Source organism: Pyrus communis, chromosome 10, assembly GCF_041283825.1.
Source record: "Pyrus communis isolate YQ-2024b chromosome 10, ASM4128382v1, whole genome shotgun sequence".
In the NCBI taxonomy this organism is placed as follows: domain Eukaryota; kingdom Viridiplantae; phylum Streptophyta; class Magnoliopsida; order Rosales; family Rosaceae; genus Pyrus; species Pyrus communis.
This window is the reverse complement of record NC_142574.1, coordinates 25,183,232-25,200,941: the sequence shown is the minus strand read 5'-3', so window position 1 is coordinate 25,200,941 and position 17,710 is coordinate 25,183,232. Positions and strand designations below refer to the sequence as shown.

The following is a 17,710-nucleotide window of genomic DNA, read 5'->3' as shown; positions in this document are numbered from 1 at the left end:
ATGATTGAAACTGTTTTGGAGATACAAAATGTCGGAACCGGATCTCCTCTAGACCCAAAGAAACTGAGCCCAAGGATCAAATGATTCGGATCATTGAAATTTGATCAAACGGTTACAATTATTATAACTTTAGAGGGACCTCCTGTTTATAGCCGTTGGGTCAAATTTCAATGACCTAGATCATTTGATGAGTAGGCTCAGTTCCTTTGGATCATGAGGGGATCGGTTCCCAAAATTTCCTCACATTTGGTGGTTGCATATTGCCATGACGGACTGACCGAAAATTTTTCATAACAAATAACATTGTAAGATCAATTTGCCAAAGGGTCTCGGATGGTTAACTCGGAAAGTATTTAAGGGAAATTGAATGTAGTAGAGTTCAACTTTTCGTTATCACTTTCTTTACGTGACTCGACTATTTATAGAGGAAGAAGTCCATAAATCATCAGCTTGCAAGGCTAGGCAAGTTGATGTCACTTAGTACTAGAGTTTAGTGGTATTCATCTTAATTTATTATTGTAAGTGAGAGGTCTTAGCTAGGTTCGATTCTCACTATTACTGAATTTGAATTATATTACTGCTAGTCTATTGTGAGGCTTAGCCCACTCTTTCACCCTTTTAGTGTAGATAACATCGTTTGTAGAAAAAAAAAAAAAAAAAAAAAAAAAGGCTAGGCAAGTTGACGGGCGGAGCAGTCTTCCTACCGGGCGGAGGGTGTATCCCTCTGCAGATGACCGCCTAGGCAGAGTTATCTAGAGGTCATTGACTCGTTCCTGGACTCAGACATGCAAGAGATAATCTTGGCGAACATGGAATCAGGCGGGAGAGTACTTTGACATGGTAGAGACTCAGTAGAGCATTCTCATGCATGCTTAGGTGCCCTACGGACAGAGTTGCGAGGGGTAGACGCATCTCTCTGTTCGAGGGACATGATGTCTGCTTCGTCCATTAGGGTTGAGATAGCAGTCTGCTTACGATGTCAAGGGTAATCTAGACACATTGAGCTCATATCAACATGACACACTTTGGTTAGACAATAGACATGGTTAGTTTGTCTTCACAAATTCACATTATAATTTAAAAGAATATACGATTAAACTTGATAACAATTGACCGCTTAATTAGTACTACAGTATAGTGATATATCTCTTTACTTGTAAATGAAAAGTTTGAATTTTGTGGATAATAAGTTTGATACTAATTTATTCTCTTACCTTTTTGTGTATATATAGTATTGCATTTAAAAAAAAAAAAATTCTATAAATTGTAATAACACAAACCAAAGTGGAAAATGAGTCAAACCATATGGACCAAAAATGTAATTTAACCATATGTGCGTGTCGAATGAAATTACTAAATTGCCCTTAAAATCCCTAGAAGTCCTCGTTCCGGCTACTATTTATTCTTTCGTTGGTCTAATCCTTTCTCACTCGTAGACCCGCCGCTGGTTGGAATTTTCTCTCTCCTTCTGGGTGCATCTCCTTGTCTCATTTTCAGACGAGTTACTCTCTCACTCTTGAATTTTCTTTTCACCGGATCAGAAATCTCTCACTCTCGATTTTTCTTTTCACCGGATCAGAATCTCAATCTCAATTTTAGCCAAAAGTTAGAGGTACGAAAATCATACATTTTATGTAGTCAAATGAGTTATTCATTTAGATTTGGTTTATTGATGATTTATTGATGATTGTTAATATGGAAATTTTCTAGTATGAAAACTCAAAAGAATAAAAAAAAATCCTTAATCTAAGCTACATTCTGTTTTGTTTAACTTTCTTTTAGCTACATTGATTTTCTAATGCTTAGATTATTAGATTAGCATGATGATGGCCATAACTGCTTGAAATAAATATTAAAAAACAGGAATATTTTAAATTTCACTTTGTTGACGATTTGATGTGAGAGCGGTGGATTGTTTTTTATTGATTATTTATCTTTCGTATCAAAAGAAAATTTTTATTTAATAAACTATAAGATAATTACATGTGTTCCTCTTTGGAAGATGAGCAATGCACTTTCCCGATTACACTGTTGGGTACCAACGGGAAATCTGCTAGAAGATACTGATATTTTATTTAGGTAGTTTAGTCAAAATAGTTTTCGAAATTGTCATAACTCTTCATTTTAGTTTCTGAGATTTAAAATCAATAGAAGTGGTCATTGAATTTGTCCACTATCAATCATTTTAGTCATTCCGTGAAAAAACTATGACCAAAATGATAAAAAAATACCCTCAATTTAATAAATAACAGGACAAATTATTTGACAAAAAAATGAGAGGATTTTTGTAATTTTGGTCATTATTTAACAGAGATTTTTTTTTAAATGACGAAAATGATTGACGGTGGAATAACTCAAGGACCAATTGCGAAATTATACCAATCTCAAAGACTATTTTAGCTAAAAAAACCTTTTATATATTAATAGGGATAAAAAAGATTATACATTAATAGGGATAAAGTTGAAGGAAAGAAAGTGGAATATGAAGATATTGCAGGTATAATTGGTCTTTCAACATTAAATGAGGACAATTTTGTCATAATATTTATAATAAATGTTAATTAATGTTGAAAAAAACAAATTAACATAAAGCCTCAAGAGTTTGCCTTCCCTATATTCTAACATTTATTATATCGTTTGTTTAAAAAAATAAAAAACAACATGTGAAAAGAATTTATCTTTCCCAAGTCGTTTTCCTCACCAACCAAACACAGCCTAAGTGTACACCATGCATAAGACATCATAGAAACAAAAGTAGAGCCTAGCACCCAAAAACAGTCGAACTAACAACTAAAAATCTCACATTACTAAAAAATGATTGGATTGGAAAAGGTAAACTTTAGAGGGAGGATCATAGGAGAAAGATTGGGTTGACAAAGGGATAGAAAGAGAAAAGAGGGAAGATAGGATCAATTGAACTTGCATAAATAGTTAAATACTCGGAGTCTATTAGCGCATTTATTTAAGATTTAGCGATTTTAACGATTTACAATGAGCATTGTGGTACACACATATGCAGATGGCGCACGGCTACCACCTGAGAAGTAGGAGGAGGAGGAGGAGATTGGACCCCAAACCAGAAGAACCAAAGCTTCCCTTTGAAATCGTTATCGAGATTCTGAGCTGGTTGCCGGTAGAGGCATTACTACGGTTCAAGTGTGTCAGCAAAACATGGTGCTCTCTGATTGAAGAATACAACTTCATTTTAATGCACATGAAACGGGTCAGTCCTATCCATCTACAGTTTCGACTTAAAAGCGAAAGGAACCATGTAGCCCCTTACTTTGATTCAAATTACGAGGGCATGGGACGTGTTGCTGGGATGTTTCTGGAGAAGCATATTACTACTCACCTTTGCCGCATCAGAAATCCGGCAACCCGCCGAGTACTCAACTTGCCTGAAGCTCATAAGGGTGCGAGAAGAATGTCATCTGCTTTCAATTTATCGACTGGTGAGATCAAAGTGGTAACTTTATATGTCGAGAACAATGAATTAGGGTTTCAAATTATGACCGTTGGGAAAGATGAGAAGTGGAGACCCTGGAAGCACCCAAATCAGGGTTTGCTCAAGGAACAAGGCAGAAGGGTAGTGAGATGTAATTTTTTTGCAGCTGAAAAGATGAATGGTAGGGTTTGTTATTCTGCTGAGTTTATGAAAAGAGATGGCCAAGATCTGTCAATATTAGAAGTCCAACGCCTTGATCTGGTGGATGAGTCTGTCTTAACAGCAACCCTACCTCAGGGAGTTTTTCCCGATTTGAACAAAGTTTGCGTCATCAATTGGAACAAGCATGTGGCTGTGGTTGAGATAGTAAATGCCACCCTTCATGCCTTGGTGTGTGAAGACTCCAAGGAGAACAAATGGAGCCCGAAAAAGATCGCTGTTCCGTTGAAGTTCATGGAGAAAATACTTCCACCTCTTCAGGAAGGTCGAGATGTGATCATTCCGGTGAATGTTGATGGTGATGACTTCAGTTTCTATTGTTTTCAGGGAGAACAGTCTTTTGTGTACAACACGAAGATGCAGAAGGCTAAGTACTTATACTCTGGTGTGGATCGTTGGACTGCTCATAGGCCAAGCTTGATGGGTTTTAAGGGAATGAGGCTGGAAGAGGAAGCAACTACAAGTGCAGCCAAGATTGAGGAGTAATTGGGAGCATTTCAATTACAGTGTTATTTTTCTATGCTCTTCGTTAAGAATGTTGTTATGTTAATTTCTAGAGGATGTTCTTCTTTAAGAATGTTGTTATGTTAATTGAATTTGAACCTTTTAGTTATCCAGTTGCTGCATATAGCATATAATTTTGTCCCGGAGGGCCGCCGCAATGGGTTAAAGATGAATGCTTTAACTAATAGGGAGAGTTTGAACACGGGGATAGTGGGTTAAAGAGGAATGCTTTAACTAATAGAGCAACCCACCATTTGCAACCGAGCATATGATTTAAACTTGATTACTACTAGTCACTTAGTATTACAATAGTAAAATATCTGAATTTCGTAAATATCAAGTTTGATACAAATTTATTCTCTTACCCTTTAGTGTAAATATATCGTTTTATAAAAAAAAACATTATTGAAATTGAAACTAGATTAAATTTACTAGAATTGAAATGACACAAACTGAAGTGGAAAATGAGACAAACCATATGACCAAAATTGTAATTTGCGTGTTGAATGAAATTACAAAATTGCCCTTAGAACTCCTCTTTTCGACTCTTATTTATTCTTTCGTTGTTCTAATCCTCGCTCACTCTTAGATTTGCCGCTCTTTCTTCGTCTTGGTGTATCTCCTTGTCTCATTTTTAAATCAGTTACTCTCTTCCTCTCAAATTTTCTTTATGCCCGATCAAAATCACAGTCTCAATTTTACCAAAATTTAAATGTACGAAACGCATACGATTTGTATAGTACAACATGAAGACAAATTTATGGAGAAATTTCTGCCCCTTCCTGAAGGTCAAGGTTTGATCATTCCAGCGAGTGTTGATGGTGATGAGTTCAGTTTCTATTGTTTTAAGGAAGAAAACTCGTATGTGTACAACACGAAGACGCAGAAGCCTAAATCATTTTGGTGTGGATCGTAAGAGTGTTCACAAACCAGTTTGATAGGTTTAAAGGGAATGAATCTGGAAGAGGGAGCAGCTACAGGTGCAACCTAGACTAAGGAGTAACTGGAGCAATTATAATTTTGATTACATTGTTATTTTCCATGCTCTTCGTTAAGAATGTTGTGGGTACATCCTGCGTAAGTCTTTTCGGCTCGAGATTGTGGGTATATCCTAACGCTGGTGGTGAGAACAACTAATATTCCTTAAACTTTATGGAACAAATTATAACTTATAATTTGTTGTTTGAGGCTTTGAGCACTTATTTGGTTTGGTTTGTCACATGGGAAGTCCATCACTAATCAAATAATTTTGGATTTTGTCACATGCATTGAACACTGCTTATATATTCTTTTCATAAGTGAAGATCTGTAGATATTTTTTAACATTGAAAAGAGAAATATCATTAAATTAGCAAGTTTAGTTGGTTAACTTAAACATGTTTAATATTAAAACTGCATTACAAATTTAAAATAAGCGTCTACTTTGAAACGACTGTGAGATTAGAGAAATGTGTATGAGGTGAGAAAGAATGTTCAAATCTTTTTCTTTTTTGGTTTATAAAATCTTACAACGAAGAGTTTGTAACAAGGAAAGAAGGGGGTACCCTTGACCAAAAAATTTGAGGACAGGGGTAGTAAAGTAAAATCGCATCCTTATTTCAAAAAACGAAAATAAAGATCGCCGCTTTAAGGAGAAGACTCAGAACTTTGCAACGGTCGACTGATCTCATTCCTCTCCATCTCCGAAGATCAGAATCCGAGAAGAGCAAGATCTATCTCCAAAATGACGTCGTTTAAGGTACACTTCCTTCTACGAATCTATGCAAGAAATTATCGTTTCCAATTAATTCTTTAGAAATCGAATTATTCGAAGGATCGATTCAATTAGGGATGCTTTTTGAAATTTGAATGTTACTGTTCACACAAATTCGAAGTTCTTTTGAAAAAATTAGGGTTTAGCTTTCAGAAATTTGGGGTTTCTTTTCTGGAAGTTGCTTTCTTTTGAATTTTAGCTTGAATTGATTGTAATTCTCTCGGTCTTTCAAGAAATTGGATCATCGACAGAGCGCTGTGACATTTCAAGAGAGAAGCAAAATGTTGGCTACTAAGGTCAGAAAGAATCCTAAGATTTTCGATTCCCGGTTAACTGTCTTTGATTTCTTTCTCTGGTGTTTCTTTTGGGTGAAAGTGATTCTGACATCTGCGAAACCTGCTTGGGTTTTCTCAAAATTTCAGCCAAAATTCAGCGTAGGACAAAATCGGGTGGGAAAAGACAACTCGACACGCTCTAGTGGTGCGGAACCGCAATTCTTGGTTCTTCTGCTGGTTTAAAGTTCTTGTGGTGGTGATTTATTGATTTCTGACATTATATTTCTATTTTTTAAGCAGTTGGTGTCGCAAGTTTTAAGGTTTATACAGAAAGTGACACTGCTAAAGCTGACGCCGGGAGCAGGTAAGTGTAATTTCATTTTGATTATCGAATGTTATAGTTTTAATCAATATCTAAGTTGTTTTAGAACATTAAGTTTTAGTTATTGGCAACCATTTAGATTGTAAGAGAATTATATTTGTTTGCCCCTTTTAGTTTCAGGACTTATGCAGCAGTTAACAAAGTATCAACACAGGAGAATACAGCTGCTTTAAAGGTAACCAATGACCTCCTCCTTCATCTGTTTTTTTTGGCGGTGGATTGGTATGGAGTGTTATTTCTTGTGTAATAAGGAGTTTTTGTTTTAATTGTATATTTACTGCTCTCTTTCTGTAAATTGTTTTGTTATCAAGGCTGGTTTGAAAAGTATGGAGAAGCGAAAAGGCATACTTGGTAACTCGGCAGGTAAGGTTAAACCAGACTGTACTTGTTAGTTGAGTTACACATCTTGAATCAGTTTCTTCTTAAAATTCGTGTTGTCCTTATCTTAGCAAATGCAAATGTTGGAAGAAGAGCATTGGCCGATGTTAGCAACGTCAAAAGCAATTCTTCTAGGATTGTAGGGGGTGATGCCGCTAAAAAAATGTTGGTACCTTCTCATTTGCTCCAGTAGTTCCTCCATTTTGGGTTTTGAGCTAAGAAGTTCTAAGTTTGGGCTATCTTCAATGCAGGACTGGTAAAAGTGAGAGAATTAAATCTTTGCAGCGGTATGCATTTGATATCATGATATTTATTTGCGCTTGTGAGGTCAATACTTTTTGGTATATATGCATACCGATGGATATAACTATAGATGCTAACAAAGATGTGAGCAGGCTCAAGACCCTTTGATTTTGCATTAATCTAGTATTGTATTTTTTGTATCTCTTTAGGGTTTCAGTGGGTACAGGCGTTAGGACTGTGAATTTATCATCAAGAAGATCCTTCCTGGTAAGAATGCTAAATCCTAGCATGCCTTTTCCATGTAACTCTCTTATGTACATGATTGTGTAGTATGTTGTTCTTCTGACTTCAATAGATATTTCTCTCTGTAATCTGAAATAAGAAAAAAAAGAGCCTGCATATGAGGGGTTCATATGTCAATTATCTCCACTACTTTTAAGATCTCACAGTTATTTTCAACCCTTCAACAGGGTATACATCTGCGAAACTTAAAACTCCTTTTCCTGTCCATGTTTTGCTTCTTAAGGGTCAACTCAGTTTGTTTTTTCCACTGTCCCGTTGTATGTTTGACAGCACAAAGACAGGGTTTTATTTTTCTCGAAAGGCTTAGCGAGTATCAATGCCAATCATTTTCATATATTGCAATATATTCTTCCAATTGTAAGTATTGATTATTTTGTTACTTCTGTCAGGGAAAAGGGCGAGAAAGCCCTAGCCAAGCTACTTCTAAGTTACAGACTTCCAAGAGAGGTAACTTTAATACATCCGAAATGTGGTTATATTTTCCCAGATTAAACAATAACTTTTGAAAATCTTCCATTATGCACAAACTCTAGGTATTAAAGACTTGAAGGCCCTTTCAGAGAATCAAGGGACCAAGGATATTGGTCTAAACCGTGAGTCTGTTGTTACCGATGGCAGGTCTGAACAACCTTTGTTTTCCACCTCTTTATTAGAAATTAGAATTTGTGCCACAATTTTTTTGTTGTGCCTTCAAACAATTCTTCTCTGGCTCCTATGCTTATGAAACTAAACATTTATAAGGACCCTTGATTAAATTTCTTTTCTTTCTTTTTTTTTCAGGAGCACTTCTTATACTTCGCTTAAGCCGATAAGGTATCTGATATGCAAAGCATGTTTAGTTACCATGAATAAGATGTGCATCTGATATTGACGTATTTTCTATTTCCCCTCTCCATTTTAAAGGAAATCTCTGCCAGTGCTAAAGGTCAACCCTGAACAAGCAAGTATTCCAAAGGTTGGTGTGATATATTATATTTATGGTCTTTGGTTTAGTTTAACGGGAGTAGGATTATAAGTTGGACATTTATCTTTTTCTGTTCTCCTTCTTGTAGGACAATGCTGGTACTTCTGAAAATTCTGAAAGGAAAAGTGAGTGTAATGGTAAGATGGTGTGAATTATTTAATTTGACAAGTGCGTGGCACAGGATGTCTGACCAAATGGCATTTTGGAATACAGTTAAGGTTAAAGTTGGCAAGAAAGTAGCATCTAGAGTAAACGCTAATGCTAGGAGCCATCTGTTGAGGAATCGAGTGAGTGATGGCTTTGTGATTATGTAAGTGACAGTGATCCATACTACTAGTTTTCTTTCCCGCTTAAATCCAGTTAAAAGATTTTTCTGATTTTGCTCCTTATTCCATTAAATCTCATTTTGTTTCTGAATGAATGGACTGGCAATATCTTTCTTGCATTTTTATGGATAGGATTATTTGCTCTCAAGTACGACTAATATCTCAATTTCAGAGCTCAAAACAAATAACAGCAGATGCATATAGAAGTAAAACTATAAGGGAGTAAGACAAAGAACATGTATTCTGCAGTTCACTCCCAAATTCTCTGAAACTTGGGGCTCCTCCCAGTTATTTTAAATATTTCCAGTATTGTTCTAGAGAAGGAAATTTATCATTGTTCTTGTCCTATGGTGTCTAAAAAATTGATTTCATAATGCTACATGTGAAAACAAGTCTTGAAAGTCACAGCGTACATAGATTTAGAATGGCTAGACTGGAGAGTAGATTTAGAATGGCTACACTGGAGAGTTGGTTTAGGTTGTCAGTTTATTTTTAGTCTTGATGGGCTCCTGTAGTCAATTTATTTTTCCTTTATTATTATTGTTTGAATTAGTACATTCATTAACTTTCTATTTCATCGAATGTCTGTTTCGTTACATTCATTAACTTGCTATTTCATTGAATGATCATTTAATCTTTCATGTCTTAGTTAAACAAGGGCGAGCCTCCTATCTATTAATAATTTGCATGTGCTTTGAGATTGCAGGGGTCAACGCAATTCAAATGCTCATGTATTGCCAAGAAATTCTGTCAGGGTAAGTGTAATCAGATATAAAACTCATGTCACAGCTCCCCCAAAGGGAAAAAAATTAATGTCATTTTGTTGGACCAGTTGTGACATATAGTTGCTCGACCGTTGTCTATTTCAAACAGTAAAACAATTCCAATTGCATTGCCATATTTTCTTTTCAGTACTTGAAACAATCTATCAATGTTTTTACGACATTTGGTCCCTGAAATCTGTTGAATCTGTGTTATTGTTCAACACAGCAACCGTATTGGCATCAACTTGAAGCTTCATGGCAGTGCATTCATTTTATCATTTTACCTGAGTGATTGCTTTACATTATTATATTTTATTTAGTGTTCTGTACATTATCTCAGCTATCTATAAATATGAGAATACTGCATCATCCTGACTTTGTTTCTTGGCATGTTAGATCTATATGAAATCAATGTACGTTCTACTTATATTCCCTTTATTTTTATTATGATCCAGCCAACTTTGTCCACACTGAAAGCACATGAGTCGCAAAGGACTTTGAAATCCAAGGGTGCATCAGGTCCAAACAAATTAGTTTGTGCTGCTGCAACTTCATCCAAAACTGAAAAAGTCGTTATGGCTTTCCTTCCTGATAATGTTAAGCATGAAGCCACTCAGGTAGAGCTCCCATCTGAAGAAAACAGCAGACAGAGTGCTTCAACTGTCATTTCCAGGAGAAAGTCAAATAGGAGGAGATCTTACACATCTCTACTGATGACCGGATCAAAGGTTGGGGCTTACCGTGTTCTAGTGACGCCTTTATTCTTATTTGTGGACTTTAATCACACTTATACCTAATTGCAGTTACTAGAGGAACGTGTTGAAGCTATGAAGGAGGAAGAACTACCAAGCATTGATGATGATTGCAATCAACTGGAAGTTTCCGATTATGTTGATGAGATCTATCAGTATTACTGGGTTTCTGAGGTAATCGTTATGCTCTCTCTAATACCATTTTTTTCATCTTAGTCTGGTAAGGATAGTAGGCTTCAAAATTTTCTTCATACTTTCAACAATTTACCTCCCCCATGATAAAAGGGACTCAATTCATGCTGGCCTTCAGTATCATTGTCCATAGGTCTTGTCAAGTTCGTTACTTTTCTCCATTTTACTTTCATGATTGTCTTATGGGTTGAAAGACTATGTTTCATGTAGTTCTAGTTCTTTCCTGTTTCCACTTTCTTGTTCCTCTCCTGCAGTTCTAGTTCTGACTTCTTGGCTTTTTTACATTGCTTTTCAACTGCAGGCACAGAATCCACCTCCAGAAAATTTGTTGTCGATTCAGGCAGACATTACTCCTCATATGCGAGGCATATTGGTCAACTGGTTAATTGAAGTACTGATTTTACCTTCCGATAAACTGTCATGTTTTTTTCCTTTCCGTCTTGCTTAGTTCAATTTTACATTTCATCATGTCTAATAGCTGGCTATCCCCTTGATTTTTCTGTGCTAACATTTTTGGTTCATCCGGGATCAGGTACACCACAAATTTGAGTTAATGCAAGAAACTCTTTATCTCATGGTGACATTGCTCGACCAATATCTTTCTCAAGTCACAATTAAGAAGGATGACATGCAGTTAGTTGGTCTCACTGCACTCTTGTTGGCATCGAAGTACGAGGACTTTTGGCATCCGAGGGTAAATATCAGTATCTCAACTCGGATGAATTTTTCATGTTTTCTTTCTAATTCTCTACAACATGAAAAATTACAGGTCAAAGATTTAATTAGCATCTCAGCTGAGACATACACAAGAGCGCAGGTGCTTGGAATGGTATGTGTTTTTCTTAGAACCGGGAAATGTCCTGCTGCATTCTATAGTTCCCTTTTCACTTGTCCTAACAGTAAACACTGGATTTGCTCTTCAGGAGAAAGCTTTTCTTAAAAAGTTGAAGTTTCGTCTTAATGCACCTACTCCTTATGTCTTCATGTTAAGATTTCTCAAGGCTGCTCAGTCGGAAACAAAGGTATACCAAACTGATAATTTGATTAGCGATTAACTCTATAAGTATAATTGGTTGAATACGACAGCTTAATGAGAGTATTAGTTATGGGATTGGATAACAATAAAGTCATATCTGAGTGAAACTTTAAGTTTGCTAATAGTCTGTTGCTTTGTGGACATTGCTGCAGCTTGAACATCTGGCATTCTACCTCATCGAGTTGTGCTTAGTTGAATATGAAGTTTTAAGGTTCAAGCCCTCGCTGCTGTGTGCAGCAGCGCTATATGTCGCAAGGTGCACCCTGCAGATTACTCCGGCTTGGACTCCACTGCTCTGCAAACACGCTCGCTATGAAGTATCCCAAATCAGGTACTTCTTTAAAACCTAAGTCAATAACTTTTGTTCCTAACCTAGTAATTGCTTCGGAATGAACATTGACGATCGATATTTTGATTGTTGCAGAGACTGTGCAGAGTTGATCTTAAGATTTCACAAAGCTGCCAGAGTGGGACGTTTGAAGGTCACATACGAGAAGTACTCTAGCCCTGATCTCAGTGGTGTTGCAGCGATAAAACCCTTGGACTCGCTTCCACTCTGATTGAGCTCAGAGGAGTGAAGATAACAATGCTAACAATTCGAGAGATATAGACTTCAGCATCATCTAGTAGACATGTTTTCCCCTACTGTTGTTGAAGCCTGTGTGGTAGGACAAAATTCTGCTTGTATATCGTACTCATCTTACCCGATTTAGGGCATCCATCAAGTCTGTAGCGCTCCTACTGATGGCATCTGTCTACTCTATGGTTTTCTGGACTGTAAAATCTTTGTTCATTTGGTACCACAGTTCACATCGGTGTGTTGTGTTGCACGCGTTGACGTTACAAGCTCACAGGGGCGTAACAACATATGGTTGTTGCTAAGAAATTATGATGTGAGAACTGAACATTGTTGTTGTAACAACCATTGTTGTGTGAATCTAGTTTCTTGTTAATGGTATACATTGCTTAGATCAATCATTTTCTCCTTTTATCTGTTGATAGATCAAAATTAGCTCTTAATTAACATTACATAATCTGATTTTAATGACTCATGCGTGCTTACGAAAGCAAACAAATTTCCCGATGAGCTTGAACTCAAGTTGCAAGGGTAGGGTGACGGTAGATCCTAGATTCGATTCCCGTTTTAAAGAAAAATCATACCAGCTCTCACATTGGACATAGCAGAACTGATTTTCGACTCAATAACCGGTTTATCTGCTCTGAAATGCATGAAATTGGCTTGTCCGGGATGCAGTTAGTTAGACAGCAGTTTCTGTTAAGAAATGAAGCTTCGTGGATGATATCAAGCAGAACATTTTCCGAAAGCTTGATAGGCTTGAAGTAAAGAAGCGAAAAGGTCACAAGTAGAGATAGCATCGAGGTTTTTGTACTATGGAAATGTAAATCCGGAAGAGATTAACATAACTCCGAGTAGAACATACGCATGTTTGATATTAGTGATGACAAAAAACTACTGATAATAGTGACCGGACCAGACAATCAAGCAATAAAGGAGGCAGAATCGATCATGTAAAGCTACATTATAAACGCAAAACAAAATTTATATAATGAAGCAAGATTTCATATATAGTATTCCGACCTGTATAAGCTCAAAAAATGTAACCTCGCTTCTTTGCCTCCACCACCACAAGAAGTATATTGAACTCTGTAGGATCTCCCTATGTATGTACAACCTTGTTCTTCTGCAAAAACCATGACCTGCTATCTACCAACATATACAAAACGTAGTGCACAAGTTCATATACGTTACTTATTCTACCGTATAGATTAATATCTGAAGTAGCTAATCAGCTGACCAAACCATCTTGTGGAAGCAAGTAACCATCCCGATTCAAAGTCCCCCTCACTGCTCGATAAAACTCCAACCACGAAGATGAGTACACATCCGCAGGACCCCACAGAAATGTCAGGTTAGGACTTGCAGGGCAAGCTGCTACTAAGTCTAACACTGATGCAGCTGGTTTGAGCTTCTGTGGAAAGTTAAACGCCAAGTTATCGACTTTATGTTCATATATTTTGCCCTTTCGATCCAATTTATACCGCGAGGTGCCCTGAAACTGTCCTTTCGCTTCCCATGGAACCCGAGGAACACCCTTCATGTTCCACCTAATCAGTATCACATTCTCCGAAGGCTGCCAAATCCTATATACCTCGAGGGAGATATCGCGGAACAGAATCTTTCCATGAAATCTCAAAGCCCAGAAGATCAATTTGTAATTCTCAATGCCAGTAAATGTGTTCAAAGGATCCGTAAATGTTATATCATCCCTGAAATTCATCAAATTCCACAAATGAATCCAAACAAATGTAACTCTACATTTCCAATAACATATCAAATGATTACATCCATCAAACTTCTAAAAATATCAAATTTCTTAACAAATTTACGAACTTTCTGACAAACCAAACACTATGAAAGAATATTTAAGAAACCCAGATGAGAAAATTACCTATAAATATCATAATTAAGGTCCTTGGAAAAAATCAAGGGGACATCTTCACGAAGCGTCCGTACGGCCAGGCCAAGATTGACATAAAAGTCGTCCCTTTGCTGCTTATCCTGCGCAACCCTGGAGGTGTTAAGCTGCGCACCCTCCGACAAAGTGGGCGTCTGTACGCTGGCGAGAGGAGAGAGGTGAGAGAAAGAAAAACTGGGTTTTGTCTGGGCTAGCGTTTGGTGAATGGGTTTTTCTTTGGTTTTGGTTTGGAGGAGTGGGGAGGAGGGAGAGAAGTTTGGTAGCAGAAAAGCCATTGCCTTCCCTGTTATTCTTCAATTCACCTTCTCATGTGGAGAACTTTATAGAGAGAGGGAAAGGATTTGGAGTTCTAGAGAGAGAAGGGATGATTTTTTGAGAGTTTCGTGTTCTCCGTGTGTGGGTTGGAAGAGGTAGCTTAATTTGATTTTGGTGTTGTATATTTGGGGAATTTTTTTATTATTATCGAAATACAAATAATACAATACGTGTTTTTATATAAATAATAAGAAATTATATTTTTTAAATTATTAACGCGTGTTCCAGTTATGTTAAAAATCTCTAGATGTATTGAGTGGTTTTGAACGTGGCCATGAATATGTCTCGTGTTCCGATTGATTGGAAGTGCTTCGAAGTTGAAAGCGGACAAACTGAAAGAAATATTATTTGTGGTCTTGCACTTTTTCCCCCTGAACTGTGCACTATTTTGTTTCAATTTTCATTTGAAATCGAAGAGATGCAAAAATCTTGTTGCTCCCAAGCCCCTTCTCCCATAAATAACTTTGTTAGCATCTTAAAATTTTCTTATTACCCATTTTTCTTTGCAAACGTGAGGATAGTCATATTTATTAACGATCTGAAATCTTTTCGCGCAAAGTTGAATATATCATACATGGGTTTAGCTAGTTTAGCTAGAACATTATGTTTTCCGTTCTGCACTCAAGACCTTTCCTTTCTTTTCAACTTTTAGTTGTAATTTTTAATTCATTCATCGAAAAAGAATTGAATCCTAGGATTTTTATCTCCAAGTAATTAAAGAATATTTTTTTCCGACATTCAAGGTCTTCCATTTGATGTTCTCCTCTGTTAATATCACTTGTAAAAAGAAATAAAAGATAAAATCCTAAACTTTCACAAGTGATATTAACAGAAGAGAAAATCAAATAGAAGTTTCAACAATGAGATTGATGTTTGTTTCACGTTTCATGAGCATTGAATTCAAACACATGTCACACACAATAATATACTAGTATGCAATCTTTATCCAAGAATCCTCCTTTTACTAGAAAAAGGAAGACGATTGTAAACTTGCTCGTTAGACCTTTCGGTATTAAACCAAAGCATATCTTCCTTTCAAATATCTCATAAGATCCAAACCCATTTAAACGGTTGATTATTCTAGAGTATATGATCTTTCTTTTCAACCAAGTACATCGCAGGTTCAAACTCTCCTCAATGATAATAATAAAAAATGATCAAAACCCATTTCTCTCCTCAATGATAATAATAAAAAATGATCAAAACCCATTTTCTTGTTTGATGCTAGGAGGATACAAATCGAAGAAGATAATGAAATCTTATCCCCAAAGGTCAAAGACCAAATCTAAGTTAGACATGTACAAGTACGCAATTGTCTATGAGGTGGACTCATGCCTAATTGTCTACCTTAGTTTGACTGGAATGTAGAGTACGCAATGACAAAACAAGACATTTTTAGCTACGTTTTCTAGAACTTCATTTATTTTACTTTTTATAACTTAAAAGTCATAATTTTCTTTCTTGAAACTCAAAATTCGTTCCATTACACTTTTGCTTGTGGACTCTCTCTTCTTCCTGAAACTTATAAATCGCCTCCTAAAACATATATGAGACTCAATACCCAATAAAACTATGTCATATGTGCAATAAACTTGATTATAAATCTCCATCATGCATCAATATTCAACAATCAGAGAATATTAAATTTAAAAGATGAGAAAAATGAGAAAGCAATTGATTAGCGTGGCTCACCCAAATCAAACCCACAAAAACTAACATATCTAAGGCAATGGGCAACGAATTTTGAGTTTTATAGAGATGACTTTCAAGTTTCAGGGGACAAACTAAGATCAAAATCGAGTATCAAGGGGCAAAGTGAAGCAGATTTTGAGGGGGAGTAAAGTGACAACTTTTGAGTTAGAGAAATTTTATTTGAATCCATATAACCTCATTTTACACCCAACTTAAATTTTAAATGTGAATTATCTTTTTTACCCTATTGCATAATTACTATCAAGTACAAGGTGAAAATAACAACAAAACCAAAATTTATCAATAAACCCACACTCAATAATTAAATCCTACTATCACACAATGTTTATCATACGTTCATTCCAGCTAAAACCCTAAAAGCTCTCATTGAGAAAAACAAATTCTTTGATCGATGGATGATGATTTTGAAGTTTTGAATCCTCAATCTTAGGTATGAATCGATTTATGCAAAAAAAAAAAAAAAAAGAAGTTTGATTTCAATTTTTTTTTAAGTGGAGAAGATGAGTTTTTGAGTTTCGATGGGTTTTTGGGTTTTGCTACTACTTCATGTTACCATTACAATTAGGAACTTGTACCCATCTCTCCTTTAAAGGCAGAGTTTGTAAGCAAAAACGTTCCTCTCTCCCAATCAGCTTAATTTTCATTCGTCATTAGTCTTCTTGCTAGCTTACTTGTTAACAGACTTATCTTCTTAATTTGTAAGCAACAATAGATTTATAAACCTCTTCAAACGTTGTCATTTTTCTTCCTTTTGAGAAAAGATAAGTTACAATGGTAAAGGTCATGCATAAAAAATAAAAAATAAAATAAAATAAAATAAAAAAGGGTTTGGAACATCCTCTACAATTACAAATCTATGGCATCAGTTGGTCAAAATAGCATTTTATGACAAAATCAAAGTCTTCGTGAGTTTCAATTCACGATCATCAAAATTGAGAAGATGAGTTTTTGGGATTTTATTTATTACATGGGTGTAAAGATAAATTTACATTTTGAATTGAGTTTATGAGGGTAGTTTAGGTAGCAAATTTGGGTTTAAAAAGATATTAATTCTTTAATAAAAAATAATATAAATATAGCGAGTAAGTTAGGTGCAAAAAGATATTATATGAGTTCAAATAATTTTTCCCTTTGAGTTCAAGAAAGCAATTGAAATTAAAATCGAGTTCCAAAAGACATACATAAAAATAAGGCACAAAACAATGCAAAAGGTTAAGAAGCGATTGCATGGAATCTTCAAATTGAGAAAGCACATTCCTTTTAGAATATACCAATTGTGAACTAGGCAAACTTTTGAGTCAGAATCGGAGCATTGCCTTGGTAACTAAATCACAAAGATTGTATGAGAATGTTCTTTGAATTTCACAAACGGAGGCAGATTCTCTGCCCTCCCACTTCCCATGCTCTCATGTTTGTATGGTCACGGTTAAGTCACGTCAACATTTTATATTATTATTCTTTTTTGTTTTATTATCTCTATTAAAAAACAATATAAAATGTTAACATAACTTAACCGTGACCATACAAAATAGGAGGGCACGAAAAATGGGAGGGCAAAGAATCTGCCTCCTTCACACTTGCGCCCATGACCCATAATTAAATTACATTGATAAGTCCTTCAAGGTTGAAACTGCAGACAAATTACAAA

General features: G+C 35.9%; 3 protein-coding genes across 9 annotated transcripts; 2 read left to right on the top strand and 1 right to left on the bottom strand.

The window, feature by feature from the left end:
• Positions 1–3,019: 3,019 nt before the first annotated feature.
• On the top strand, positions 3,020–4,150 carry LOC137728446 (putative F-box protein At1g50870). Its single transcript, XM_068467228.2, has one exon. It carries the CDS (start codon positions 3,020–3,022, stop codon positions 4,148–4,150), a length of 1,131 nt encoding a protein of 376 aa, XP_068323329.2.
• Positions 4,151–5,775: 1,625 nt separating this feature from the next.
• On the top strand, positions 5,776–12,494 carry LOC137727381 (cyclin-B1-3). 7 transcript variants are annotated; one of them, XM_088677801.1, is made up of 24 exons: positions 5,776–5,906; positions 6,155–6,217; positions 6,344–6,401; positions 6,497–6,560; positions 6,693–6,753; positions 6,890–6,941; positions 7,028–7,121; positions 7,208–7,243; positions 7,409–7,466; positions 7,892–7,949; positions 8,036–8,120; positions 8,283–8,315; positions 8,406–8,457; positions 8,555–8,591; positions 8,680–8,776; positions 9,499–9,547; positions 10,012–10,284; positions 10,360–10,482; positions 10,802–10,891; positions 11,033–11,194; positions 11,270–11,329; positions 11,424–11,522; positions 11,689–11,867; positions 11,961–12,494. In XM_088677801.1, exons 1-24 carry the CDS (start codon positions 5,892–5,894, stop codon positions 12,094–12,096), a joined length of 2,034 nt encoding a protein of 677 aa, XP_088533927.1. In that variant the 5' UTR covers positions 5,776–5,891; the 3' UTR covers positions 12,097–12,494. The 7 variants fall into 7 exon arrangements, with proteins under 7 accessions (XP_088533927.1, XP_088533929.1, XP_088533925.1 ...); XM_088677803.1 differs by having other exon boundaries at positions 5,780–5,906; positions 6,699–6,753; XM_088677799.1 differs by having other exon boundaries at positions 5,780–5,906; positions 6,699–6,753; positions 8,555–8,603.
• Positions 12,495–13,077: 583 nt separating this feature from the next.
• Positions 13,078–14,474, bottom strand: LOC137729984 (uncharacterized). The gene is made up of 2 exons (XM_068469046.2): positions 14,008–14,474; positions 13,078–13,825 (listed from the first exon to the last, which is right to left on the bottom strand). Exons 1-2 carry the CDS (start codon positions 14,307–14,309, stop codon positions 13,345–13,347), a joined length of 783 nt encoding a protein of 260 aa, XP_068325147.2. The 5' UTR covers positions 14,310–14,474; the 3' UTR covers positions 13,078–13,344.
• Between the last annotated feature and the right edge of the window lie 3,236 nt (positions 14,475–17,710).

Bases quoted from the DNA above. Each gene is read 5' to 3' on its own strand.
- LOC137728446 (XM_068467228.2), top strand. From the start codon at position 3,020: ATGGCGCACGGCTACCACCTGAGAAGTAGGAGGAGGAGGAGGAGATTG.
- LOC137727381 (XM_088677797.1), top strand. The intron at 7,950-8,035 runs GTAACTTTAATA...CACAAACTCTAG, and splicing joins GTTACAGACTTCCAAGAGAG to GTATTAAAGACTTGAAGGCC. The intron at 11,523-11,688 runs GTATACCAAACT...ACATTGCTGCAG, and splicing joins CTGCTCAGTCGGAAACAAAG to CTTGAACATCTGGCATTCTA.
- LOC137729984 (XM_068469046.2), bottom strand. From the start codon at position 14,309: ATGGCTTTTCTGCTACCAAACTTCTCTCCCTCCTCCCCACTCCTCCAA. The intron at 13,826-14,007 runs GTAATTTTCTCA...GATGAATTTCAG, and splicing joins CTTAATTATGATATTTATAG to GGATGATATAACATTTACGG.